Below are 13,628 nucleotides of genomic sequence, written 5' to 3' on the forward strand. Positions count from 1 at the left end.
GCACGCTGTTGTCTATGTTTTGAACATTTAATTTGAAGTAGATTCGTGAAACCACTACTTTTATATATTAGTGAAAAGATGGTGGCACTTTTGAATACCTGATTTGACGAGTCTTCTCACTCAAACTCCAGGCGGAACGAAATTAAGAATAACGGTGGACAGCTGTGCAAAAGAAATTATCTATTTTACTAAGCACAGAGCATGCTGTGCAGCGTGATAACTATAAAAAGGCTATTTATTAATGTGCCGCTTTTAACCTGGCTCAGCTGAGGTTGTGGTCATATCTTAGAATTGATTGAAATACGGTAGCAAATGCGAAAGAACTACTGAGGCTATTCTGTGTGCGACTCGCCTGATGGTATTAGATGGTTTGATTAATGTTTATTGCTAGGAAGCAGACACACGGCAACTACAGAGAGCAATAAAGTACAATGAAGCTGCTGTTTGCCTACCGTATAAAAATGAAATTTTCGCATAGCGCAAGTTTACTTTTGTGCAGTCCTCCCTGGAGTTCCCAAACTTCAATCCATATAGATTTGCTGCGTTTGCTCAGTATCCCACCGCTGGTTTATCCACCTCTTGCTTGCGAGCCTCACTGCGACATGCTAGTGGGGAGAGAAAAAACAAACAGCAATGTCGGAGGCATAGCTGCCAAGGTTTAAGATTTCATGTGTGACATTCTCCCCAGCTCCTAAATGGGCATGTCTAGTCATTATGCTACATCTTCCTCCTGGTTTCTGAAAATGTGATCTCAAACAATCTCCGCCCATATATACAAACAACTATGTACAACAGGCACTCTTGTGTTTCTTTGCCACAGGTCCTGGTTGAGATGCCCCTGCTAACATCACATATTCTACCCGACTCGGGTTGCACAGTTTTTTGTTGATGCTGCGTCTTCCATAAACGAAAGAAAATGCAGGGTAGGCTCCCGCCTCCATGGTATCAATGTCCTGCCTTCTTGGGACAGCGTGCCTACCTTTCCCCCACCCACAACGCATGTGTACGATGTAAGGCAAATGAGAGTGCGGTGGGTGGGCGTTAAAAAGGGACCGAACAACAGAAGTGGAGGGGGAGGGAGAGGAGGCTCTGACTGTGGGAGGGGTGACACAGGCACAAAGTAGTGCTCACAAACATGCAGTGAAGGGGCCAATAGCAGTGGAAGGAGACATGGCTGTCATAAGGCGGGACTAGCAGTCTCTAAACCAAACAGAAGGCAGCATTTACAAAGGAAATAGCCACAAGCCAATGAAAAAGTGGGCGGGGGAGTGGGCAGGGCTTCCCTTACCTATAGTGTATACTGCATGTCTCGCAAAGCAAGCAGCGCATGCGCTGCACCGCTAGGCGAGACCTAAAAAAGGAATCCCCATGATCGGGAAGTACCGCCCTCCCTTCTCCTCCCCTGGACCTAAAAATACCCTCTTTTGTTAGATCTTGCTGGTTCTTTTTCATCACAGGGCACTGTTTTTTGGATTTTTTGGCCACCTCTCTCCTTTTTCTTTCCCCCCCCACGGGATTGCTCACAATCATACAGCCTCTTCCCCGGTCGAGACAGGGACTTTTGGAATATTTACACAGTCAATAATGGAGACAATTAAATTCTCGATGATATTCACTATAGGAGAGAGTGGAGACGGTGGATGGGGCTCGATTTCAATGTCAATAGCCTCATGTTACCTGGTCAAGTCCGGGAGAGAGGGTAAGGGGGGAGACTAAAGATAATCTTCTTACCATCAGTTCAATTTCTTAGCTAATTGCACCCACTGCTTTTTCTAAAAAAATCATCCAGAGTGGAGCTTGTGGCTGTTTGGGCTAGAGTGTTTCTATGCCTACCCATTACTTCAGTATCAGTAGGACGCTGCCCTTGCCGTGCCGCAGCCTGTTTTTTCCTTTTACAGTTTTTATAACATGTGCATTAGGGGACGGGGTACAGGTCAAAGCAGCATGATTTAAAAAACCTTACAAACAACCAAAAACAGTACTCTCTCATTTGCGCCAGTACCTCTATCAGCTGCCTCTGCTCTCAACTGGCTGCAGGAACTTCCTGATGGTGGGGCTAAGGGGGCTGGCAGTGCCCAGCTACATTCAGCCGTGGACCGGGCCTGCCCTTGTCCTAGACTTAGCCCAGGCACCGCTGGGTATGCCTGCATGCGTCCCGCGAGCTTCCCGCGCTGCAGGAGTCTCCTGGCGCGGAAGAGGCATCATTGAGGCTCCTCCTCCTCTTCCTCCTGGGCGGTTTGCGGCAATGCGGTCAGGGGGACTGAGTCCCACCCCAGAGAAAGTTGCAGCGGTTGGCGTCTCGGGTCTCCCCTCATCCCCAGTAGCAGCGTTTCCCATGCTGCGGAAGTCTCGTGGTGCTAAAAAAGCATCACACGAGGCTCCTCTTCTCAGGCAGCTTGGAGCAATGCGTTCTGGGAAACCGAGTCCCACGCCAGAGAAAGTTGCCGAGGTTGGCATCTCGGACTTCCACTTGTCCCTTGCAGCAGCGCGTCCCATAGTTAGTTATTCAAATACAAATCAGCATTAATAATGCATCAAATAATAAAACTGCATGAAGATCAACATAAGGTTTTCAACAAAGTAGGTAAAGAGCCAGAACCAAAGAACAGTTCAGCACAAAAGACTAGCATAAAGTGTGCTCAGTTCAAAAGGAAAGTCTAAGCATAAACCAATAGACAAACTAGCTCAGGGTCTGTACAGTTCGGAAAGCAAGAAAAGTCTAAGCCCCATATTCTCAAGGAAGTGAGAGAGGAGTTAGTCTTCTTGGCTTAACGCCTCCCTCCGCCACTTTGGAAACGCCAGGCTGCACCCTATTGTCAAGGATAAGGTGCAGCCTTGCATTTCCCCCTGTGATGGTGCTAAGTTTCACAACTTAGCCCCAACGCAGGCACCCTTGCACGAGAATGCAAGGGTGTCTGCAAGCAGGGAGGTTTGTTCATGTACAGGAAGGTGGGTTAATGGCAATTTGTAATTTACATGTGTGCTGCTGCGGCACAAATGTAAGCTACAAAACAGCATATAAAAAAAGGTTTATGTACAGGAAGGGACACCATCCTTTTTCCATGTGTGCTGCACAAGGCAGTACACATGGAAAAAGCAAAAAAAAACTGGAGAAATAAAGCATTTTTCCTCGTTTCGCTACCTTAAGACCAGATTTTTCCTGGTCTTAAGTTTGGCGCTACCTCCTACTTACGCCCACCGCAAGCCCCTTTCATGCAAAACCTAGCATGAAGGGGGCCTTATTCACAAGGCCGCATTAAATCAATTAGCGAGGCTTAACGCTGCCTTTTGAATAGGGCTAAGCCCCTATCGCCACAACAACGTCACTGAAAGTGACGTTGTGGTGGCGATGGGGGCTTGAGAATATCCCCCTAAGTATAGACAGACTGACCTGGCGTCTGCCTTCGTGGAAGTAAGCAAAATGTCTGGCACATCTCTAAAAAAAAAAAAGCCAATCTAAAAGGTTTCAGGTAGTAATAATTACACACTCGAAATGGCGAAATCCAATATAATAGGACTATACTAATAATGGCATAAACCAATGATTTCTCAAGAAATTAATACACATCAAATTAGAAACATTTAGTAATATTGACTTTTCTGCATAATTATAATAAGTTGTACCTAGGACAGTACAACTAATGAATGGATTATAAGAGCAGATTCGGACAAACAAACTTAAATTTGTTACAAATACAGAAATATTCTACACATGGGTTCTTTCTCGAGGAACACAAAAGAATACATTTCAGCTTGGAAAGTAGACAGTGCAATGAAATTAATTCTGTTTTATTTGTTTTCTGAAATGAAAAAACAACAAAAGAGAGACATGCATGTAGGAAACACTCATGTAATTTAAAACCATATTTCTTTTCCCTCACTGTACAATGAATATCAACACTGGTTTACTTTGGCCTAGTCATGTAAACTCCAGGCTGGTTATGCTAACTAAAATTCATTCAAACTAAACATAATTTACTTGTAATTAGAAATGCACTCATATGTACATTAAAATGTGCATTGACCTGTGTATTTTTGTCCTCCCCCCTCAGTAAACAGGTAATCATGGGAGTCCTCCACACCTGGCCTTCAGTGTGGCTTCTCCTGAGCTTGACCTGTGTAGATCACCTGGTACCGTCGCCCCTTGACCGCGACTCTCTGATGGAAAAGGAGCTCTCCATGCTTACGGGTGGCAGCATCGTGCTGGATGCAGATGAGGACCGCGCCAACCAGATGCTCATGAAGCTGAAGCAGGAAGAGGTGATAGAAACCACCAGGATGGGGACCTTCCCTCCCAGCATGCACTTCTTTAGAGCGAAGAGTATCATCGATCAGAGCACCGTCTTTAGCTACCTGAAGAAAATGCCGAAAGGTAACCATTGGGTCCAAAGAGGTTTCAAAATGTTTCGATTTTATTTGATGTGTCTCTTGTAAGGTGCAATGATCTCATCACCCAGGATAGCTTGACTCCAGTGGCATGGAGAGCATGAGACCCACGTCTGGGCATACCCGTCCCACTCTGGGTGACAAATACAAAAAGAACAATTGATGGACAGAATGCAGAACAATGTTCACCCCAGTACAGAGATCTGGGCCCAAATCCATCAATTATTTGCTCACCGTGCCATTCCAGTTTGGACCAATCCATATGCAAATCAGTATTGACCCTGCACCCAATGGGATGCTTGTTTCTGGTCCAGGGAGGACCTGGCCTGGCATTTCGGGCTGGACTGTTCCCATTGGGTGCAGGGTCACGACTGATTTGCATATGGCTGGGTCCAAACTGGAATGGCATGCGAGCAAAACAATGATGGATTTCGACCCAGATCTCTGTACTGGGGTGAATGTATGACATTGTTCTGCATTCTGTCCATCAATTGTTCTTTTTTCACTGTAAACAGTGCACTGAACGTTTCTGACACATGATCACATTTTTGCAGCCATGCAACTGTCCTGGTGTAACGATTCAGCAAGCAGAGCATTGCAAAAATATGTTTGGAGCTTTCACTGTCCATCTGACTTGCCCCGTTAAAAGTTGTACGGAGGTACCATCCAGCTCTCCCCATGCATTTAAATCCCACCCTACCCCATAAAGAGCAATTCCAATACTTACCCATTAAGCTCTCTGTTGTAAATAAAAGAAGATAAAATGTAGAGGTAGCCAGGTAATTGATCCAAGTCAGGTGTTTATTAGTTGGTTTCAATATGATAAGTATTAGGTCCCACCAGGAGCTTGATGGATGTTGCTCAGCCTTCACTCACCAACTGACATTCTCCACACACACCAGGCACACACACATTCTATTCACTCTGACATCACGCACACCAACATTCCACGCAGACATCTCACTCATACTGGCTGAGCAACCTAAAAGGAGATAAACCTAGTTACAACACTCTCACAATACATTTCCATCCTGCCCTAGCCCATGTAAGTAATTCCTGTATGAAGATGCCCAACTGGCTCTCACAATGCAATTCCATGCTGACCATCTCCGTGCAAGCAATCCCAGTACTGAGATGCCATCCAAGCTCTCCCAGAGCATTTCCCTCCTGACCTGCCCCATGTACATCAGTCCCAGTATTGAGACACCCACCAAGCTCTCAGACTGAAGCTGAACTCGGACAAGACAAAGGTCCTCATCTTCGGCTCCACCCACTCGGCCTGGGACGACTCGTGGTGGCCAACAACACTAGGAGCACCCCCCATACCCACCAACCAAGCACGAAACCTAGGGGTCATCCTCGACCCCACACTCTCCATGACAAAGCAGGTCAAGCCGTCTCCTCCTCCTGCTACAACACCCTCCACATGCTTTGCAGGATCTTCAAGTGGATCCCCACCAAAACTAGAAAGACGGTCACCCAAGCCCTCGTCAGCATTAGACTGGACTATGGCAATGCACTCTACGCAGGAGCCCCGACCAAACATCTGACACGACTCCAACGCATCCAGAACGCCTCTGCACGCCTGATCCTCGACATCCCCCGCCGCAGCCACATCACACCCCACCTGAAAGACCTGCACTTGGCTCCCCATCAACAAGAGGATAACCTTCAAGCTCCTCACCCACGCACACAAGGCACTCCACGACACCGGACCAGCGTACCTTAACAGACGACTCGGCCTCTACACCACCGCCTGCCAGGTTCCCTCCGCAGACCACGCCCTCATCCCCTGCATCCGAAGAGTGACCACTGGCGGCAGATCATTCTCTCACCTCGCCGCCAAAACATGGATCACCCTCCCCATTCGCCTCCGACAAACCGAAGACCTTCTAACCTTCAGGAGACTCCTCAATACCTGGCTCTTCGATCAGTAGTAGCTCCCCCCCTCCCTAGTGCCTTGATACCCTCACGGGTATGTAGTGGGCTTTAAAAATGCTATGATTGATTTATTTATCCTTATCTGCCCTATTCAAAACAATCCCAACACTGAGGCACCCACCGAGCTCTCACAGTAGGCTCCTATCCTAACCTGGCTACACCAATCTGTCCTAATACTGAAATGCCCACCAAGGCCTTGCAATGATGTTCTATCCTGACCTGCCACAAGCAATGCAATCCCAGCACTGAGACACCTACTAATGAATTTTAACCTGACCAGCTCCATTGACATATAGCCCAGTACTGAGACAGACGCAAGGTCTCACAGTGACTTTCTATCCTAACCAGCTAGATGCAAAGCTACAATCCCAGAACTGATCCCTCAACGAGCTCTCACACAATCACTTTCTGTCCTGACCAGCCATATGCAAAGCTGTCCCAGTATTGAAAACCCAAGCAACCGCACAAAGTGACATTCTGTCATGATTGGCCCTATGTAAAGCTATCCTAGTACTGAGATACCCGCAAGCGCTCATAATCACTTCCTATCCTGACCATCCTAATGCAAAGCTATCCCGGTACTGAGACACCAAAGCGAGCTCTCACAGTGACTTTCAATTCTGACCACCTACAAGCAAAGCTTTGCCAGTACTGATACATTCACTGAGCACTCACACAATGCTTTTCTGTCCTAACCACCCAAATGCTCAGCTATCCCAGTACTGATACATCCAATGAGCACTCACACAAGGCTTTTCTGTCCTAACCACCCAAATGCTCAGCTATCCCAGTACTGATACATCCAATGAGCACTCACACAATGCTTTTCTGTCCTAACCACCCAAATGCTCAGCTATCCCAGTACTGATACATCCAATGAGCACTCACACAATGCTTTTCTGTCCTAACCACCCAAATGCTCAGCTATCCCAGTACTGATACATCCAATGAGCACTCACACAAGGCTTTTCTGTCCTAACCACCCAAATGCTCAGCTATCCCAGTACTAATACATCCAATGAGCACTCGCACAATGCTTTTCTATCCTACCCACCCAAATTGTATTGGTAGGGAGTCCCAGACCTTGGTGGTAAACAGAGAAAGAAGTTTCCCACTTACCCGCTTTTTACAATGTGTGTGGGCATAACTTTGAATTTTGTCGAGGACTGAAGGTAAATTCTTGGATTCCACTGAGAATATACGATGTAGGAAAAGTGGGTCCTCACTGAGCATCGCTCTGCGGATCATGCAAAGGGATTTAAATGGAATGCAATGAAGGGCTCCTTGTGTTAGAACAACATGGACACTTCTCTTGTTGCTGTTTCATTTTTGAGTCACTACAGTGTCTGTAGTGAGTGTTTCGGTAAGACTACTGATGCACTCTTTCAGAACTCTGTTTTGGACTGAACTATGGCGGCCATGACGGGCTGGGAGCATTCTTTCTTAGACTCTTCAAATGAAAAGTCCAGCACTCATAATATGACCTATTGGAGGTCTCTGACAGGTCAGAGTCCTTGGTGACTCCCAAGGTCCTCACTTGCAAACTTGGTCTGAGCTTCCTCCTATTGTTTAGGCTCAGAGTGGTCTGGGCACCCATCATCATGACTGCAGTTTTACTTGCAATTAAGTTCAGAACCAGAAGCCAGGTTCTCTCATCGTCCATGAGACATACTGGGCCAGAGGCCCAGATCTCCCTCAAAAACTGACTACACTGAAGGCCATTCAAGAGGATGACACGCCGTGGCAGATCCCGGCTCCTACATGCAATTTGGGCTGCAGTGCACTCAAAAAGTTCCATTCATTTATTCACATTCAACAATACTGTTTTCTTCGTAGGACATATACTCACAGTTTTGCAGTCGCTACCAATACACATAAGTGGTGTGACTATTAATCAACCCATGGTTTTAATTGTATCCACTCTGGAAGGGTGTAAAGCTGTGTTTGCCCTGCCAGCATTCAAATTTACAACCTGCAAATTATGCTCAGATCTCATAAGTAAATGTTCAATTCCACTAAGCAGTCCCATCGTTAAGCCCAAGGTCTTTGTGATTAATAATGTAAAACAATCTGAAGCCCCATGCCAACAGTTCTGCCAAGTGCCATGCATCACGGGTTATACCAAGATATTTTGGATAAAGTCCTGCATCACCAGTCCCTAATTAGTCATACATATTAGCTGAGTTCAGCTGGTAGCGTGGCTTCTTAAGGACAAGGACGTTTGCAGTCATAGGATTAGCTCTGCCTCCTGGATGGGTGCACCAATCCTAGGAGGCGTTTCAGAGAGCACATACAGATGAATCCACGTCGCCTGCCCAACGAGCAATGTGCTGCCGATTTTGTTGCTGCTGTGCTTGTGAAGAGAAACATAGTGTGGTTGTGTAACCTCCCTGTCAGTGTACCGACCTGGGTCTTGTTAACCCTTAGCTCAACCCTTGGTATCTGTGGCTGCGAGTAGGCATGATTAAAGAAAAGTGAAGCTTTTTGAAGTACCAAAACCACAGAATAAGTCACACAACGCAAAAAAAAAAAAATCGATCTAAAAAACTATCAAGGAGTTTACGGCGGGACGGTAACCTTCAGGAAATAGGGTAGACTGAAGCAGACATTGATAGTGGTGCACTACATGCTTTGCTATTGCCAGGTCATACACCTCAGAGAGACCTACCTTCCTTACTGGACACTGCGCTTAAATGTTGAAAAGCAGCATTAAGATACTCAAATGCACCCACTGCATACGCAGATAACATTCCACTTTAGGTATCCCATTGATAAGTGGCAAGCTCACACGTCGCAAACTAATACCCTGGTCTGAAGCAGGCATCAACACGGTAGCAGATCTATTTGGTAAAGAGACGCTGATTGACCATGATACCTTCGTTCATGACAGCTTTAGGAATGCAAAGTACTGGGCTTTCAAATACCAAATAGCCATGTAAGGTATTGAAATACAAATGAATTTAAAGAACTGGGGCATTTTCTGGTTAGGGCAAATTAAATAACTTGGCAGGATATACAACCTAGCCGCTGAGATCGATGCAAGATTTTTCTTTTTTGGATACCAGCAGACTACGCACTTACTAAAAAAAAATGCTGCATCCAATTAAATCTAGTCTCCTCTGCAATAACGACTGCTCTTTTTAAGACAAAGAAGAGGGGGTATGGAGACTGGTATAGATTGCTACAGAGCCAAGAGGAGTGCCTCTTGGTGAAAAGGTCCTTAAAAAGATCACGCTAACAACGCAGTGCACTTTTTTCCGAGATCGAATGGCAGGTGATCTCGAAATTAGGAAAAAAAAACCTTAAGAGCTGCAAACTTTAAGGGCCCGATTCACAGAACTAACTTAAGACAAAATCCTAAAATTGATACTTTTGGTATTCACAAAAGTTAGGATTTTGTCTTAAGTTTGTCTTAAGTCAGACTTAAGACAAAATCCTGACTTAAGTCTGTCTTAAGACAAACTTAAGACAAGATCCTAACATCTGTGAATACCAAAAGTAGTAAGTTTAGGATTCTGTCTTAAGTTAGTTCTGTGAATCGGGCCCTCTGAGAATGTGTTTTTTTAGCCTGTTGGTTTGCATATTATACTCGAAAACCCGCCATAAACTGTATCCAGAGGCAGAGGATCGCTGCTTTCCTTGTGAGCAGCTGGGGGGCGGAGACTGGCTGCATACTGTTTTTTTAACTGTCCAATGGTTGTGCACTTTTGGGAAGAAGTATTTGATGCGTTAAGTCCCGGATTTCACAGACGGATCGAACCAGAAGCAGGGGTGGCACTATTTTTTTTTTTTTTAGGCAGAGCCAAAACAAGGCACTAAACAAGCATTTACAATGCAATAGGGCTCGCAGCATTAAAGTTTGAGTTATTGGCATTGTGTATGAAAATGCGTTGCATCAATTTTTATTTTAATATTTTTAAATAATTAACACTTATTGTAATTTATAATGGCAATAGCTTAAACTTTTGTAAATAACTTTTGTGAAGATTATGTTCAGTGTATTTTATTGTGCCGAAAATCCAATAACAGAAGTGAAATACTAACATTTTTTTGTGACATTTGTAATAAAGCTTGAAACATTGATAGAACATATTTGAACCAGTTGTTGATTGATGGTGTGGTGGCGCTGAGTGATGTTGTGGTGGCGTCGAGTGGGGGCTAATGTATGAGGAGGCAGTGTGTGAGGGTGCAGTGTGTGAGGGGGAATGTGAGAGGTGGCAGTGTGAGAGGGGACAGTGTAATGAGTGTGTGAGGGTGCGGGGTGTGTGAGGGTGCGGGGTGTGATTGTGCAGTGTGTGTGCCCTAAAGTAGTGTGAGTGAGAAATGTGTGAGGGGTTAGTGTGTGAGGGGTGTGATTGTGCGACCTAAAGTAGTGTGAGTGAGCAATGTGTGAGTGCGCAGTGTGCTCGGCCTCCTCACACTCACCACTCTTTCCGAAGAATTGGGTGCCGTCTCCTACACATTTAGTCATCACACGCTCACCCAGAGCCTCCTCACAAGCAGCGTCTTCACATTGCTTCTCAAAGTCTCCCCTCATTCGCTGTCTCCAAACACTATCCGATTCCTCACTCACCCACAGCCTCCTGACTCCACTACCCATATACTTGAACTCATTCTCCCTGCACTCAGCATCCCCACACTTACCTAAAGCACTCTCACACACTTTTACAGATTGAGCATACTCTTCACAGCTTCTTTGCACTCTCTTCCAGATTCTACATTTTCCTGTGTAGCCCACTCACACTCAACCTCCTCATAACCCTTTTATAGGGACTAAGCACACCGTTACATTCACCCACAGCCTCCTCACATGTACACATAACCTCCTCACCCACTCCCTAAGACTCCACACACTTGCAATCTCCACTCTTGATTTCCTCACACTTACGTATGCCTATCTCACATACAACTTCCTGTTTGCCCTCCCCGCGTCCTCTGCAAACTAAAGACCTGATTTAGAGTTTAGAGGAAGCATACTTATCACAAACGTGACTGATATCCCATCCACATTACTTACAAGTGCATTTAGAGTTTGTTGGATGGGTACTCCATTACAAACGTGACAGATAGCCCGCTCAACTTATTACAACTGCATTATAACCTAATGCCCTATGCCGACAATAACTCATTTAACCTCACTCTCACAACAGTCTCCTCCTGAGCTTCCTCCTATTGTTTAGGCTCAGAGTGGTCTGGGCACCCATCATCATGACTGCAGTTTTACTTGCAATTAAGTTACAAAACAGAAGCCAGGTTCTCTCATCGTCCATGAGACATACTGGGCCAGAGGCCCAGATCTCCCTCAAAAACTGACTACACAAGAAGGCCATTCAAGAGGATGACACGCCGTGCCAGATCCCGGCTCCTACATGCAATTTGGGCTGCAGTGCACTCAAAAAGTTCCATTCATTTATTCACATTCAACAATACTGTTTTCTTCGTAGGACATATACTCACAGTTTTGCAGTCACTACCAATACACATAAGTGGTGTGACTATTAATCAACCCATGGTTTTAATTGTATCCACTCTGGAAGGGTGTAAAGCTGTGTTTGCCCTGCCAGCATTCAAACTTACAACCTGCAAATTATGCTCAGATCTCGTAAGTAAATGTTCAATTCCACTAAGCAGTCCCATCGTTAAGCCCAAGGTCTTTGTGATTAATTAATGTAAAACAATCTGAAGCCCCATGCCAACAGTTCTGCCAAGTGCCATGCATCACGGGTTATACCAAGATATTTTGGATAAAGTCCTGCATCACCAGTCCCTAATTAGTCACACATATTAGCTGAGTTCAGCTGGTAGCGTGGCTTCTTAAGGACAAGGAACGTTTGCAGTCATAGGATTAGCTCTGCCTCATGGATGGGTGCACCAATCCTAGGAGGCGTTTCAGAGAGCACATACAGATGAATCCACGTCGCCTGCCCAACGAGCAATGTGCTGCCGATTTTGTTGCTGCTGTGCTTGTGAAGAGAAACATAGTGTGGTTGTGTAACCTCCCTGTCAGTGTACCGACCTGGGTCTTGTTAACCCTTAGCTCAACCCTTGGTATCTGTGGCTGCGAGTAGGCATGATTAAAGAAAAGTGAAGCTTTTTGAAGTACCAAAACCACAGAATAAGTCACACAACGCAAAAAAAAAAAAATCGATCTAAAAAACTATCAAGGAGTTTACGGCGGGACGGTAACCTTCAGGAAATAGGGTAGACTGAAGCAGACATTGATAGTGGTGCACTACATGCTTTGCTATTGCCAGGTCATACACCTCAGAGAGACCTACCTTCCTTACTGGACACTGCGCTTAAATGTTGAAAAGCAGCATTAAGATACTCAAATGCACCCACTGCATACGCAGATAACATTCCACTTTAGGTATCCCATTGATAAGTGGCAAACTCACACGTAAGCATGAGCGAATTTTGCGGATCTCGCGTTCGCGAATTTTGCGGATTTGCGGATTCGCAATCCGCAAAATCCGCGAATTCCCGCGAATTTGCGGATTTTTTTTTTTTGTGTTCGCCCGTGTTTCTGCCAGTTCGCGAGAGTTTTGTACACTTTCGCAAATTGCGAACTTACCTGTCGGGTCGCAAGTTTCGCGAACTTGTTGTTTCTACGTGTCCAGCCTGTTTGGGACACTCTTCTTCATCACTGCCACTCTCTGTCACCACTGCCACTCTCTGACTACTCATGCCACTCTCTGGCCCACCCATGCCACCCTCTGTTTCATCACCACACCCTCTGGTTGTCCAGTGTACATTATTTTCGGCAAAGCAAAGCACACCTTCCCTGCCTCAAGTGACCTGAATTAATTTGGGGCTGATTCATGTGTCACAGAATATTTTTTTAGCTGGCACCTGCTTCCTTAGTGCGCCCTGATTAGTGATCTTTTGCACTTGCTAAGTGCTTTCATTGTTGCAAAATTAGTTACAACACCTGCCCTGCCCCAACTGACAATAATGAATTAGGGGCTGATTAATGGATTTTAACTTCCAGCCTGGCTCCTGCTTGTCTCCCTTAGCTGTAATTCAGGACCTTTGTGGCATATGTGTAACTATTCTGAGGTTCAGAGCAGGGTCACATAATAGTTTCAACTGGCAACTGAACTCTGGAGGGGCCCCTCAGGAAGCACTCCAGGAAATGGCTACTAATGATGAGCCTGAACTTTTGAACCTGGTAAGTAGTTACTTTCAGTTTTGCTAAGATCGTATTTCTGCAATTTGGCACTTATTCGCGGGGCGCGAACTCACGCGAACAGTGCGAGCAGTGCGAGCAAAATCCGCTGCTCGCGGATTTGCGGATTTTG

The 13,628-nt window shown here is 45.6% G+C and overlaps 1 protein-coding gene across 4 annotated transcripts in view; it reads left to right on the forward strand.

Annotated features, from left to right (window-relative positions):
* LOC147733978 (adenosine deaminase 2-like) overlaps positions 1–13,628 on the forward strand; it is a 514,604-nt gene that overhangs the window by 80,802 nt on the left and 420,174 nt on the right. For all 4 annotated transcript variants that reach the window (XM_086952886.1, XM_086952888.1, XM_086952884.1 and 1 more), the window contains one exon: positions 4,053–4,372. In XM_086952886.1, the coding sequence (XP_086809012.1) occupies positions 4,066–4,372 (307 nt within the window). In that variant the 5' untranslated portion in view covers positions 4,053–4,065. Of the gene's footprint in view, positions 1–4,052; positions 4,373–13,628 lie in introns of those variants that run through there.

Source organism: Lissotriton vulgaris, chromosome 1_2, assembly GCF_964263255.1.
Source record: "Lissotriton vulgaris chromosome 1_2, aLisVul1.2, whole genome shotgun sequence".
NCBI lineage: Eukaryota > Metazoa > Chordata > Amphibia > Caudata > Salamandridae > Lissotriton > Lissotriton vulgaris.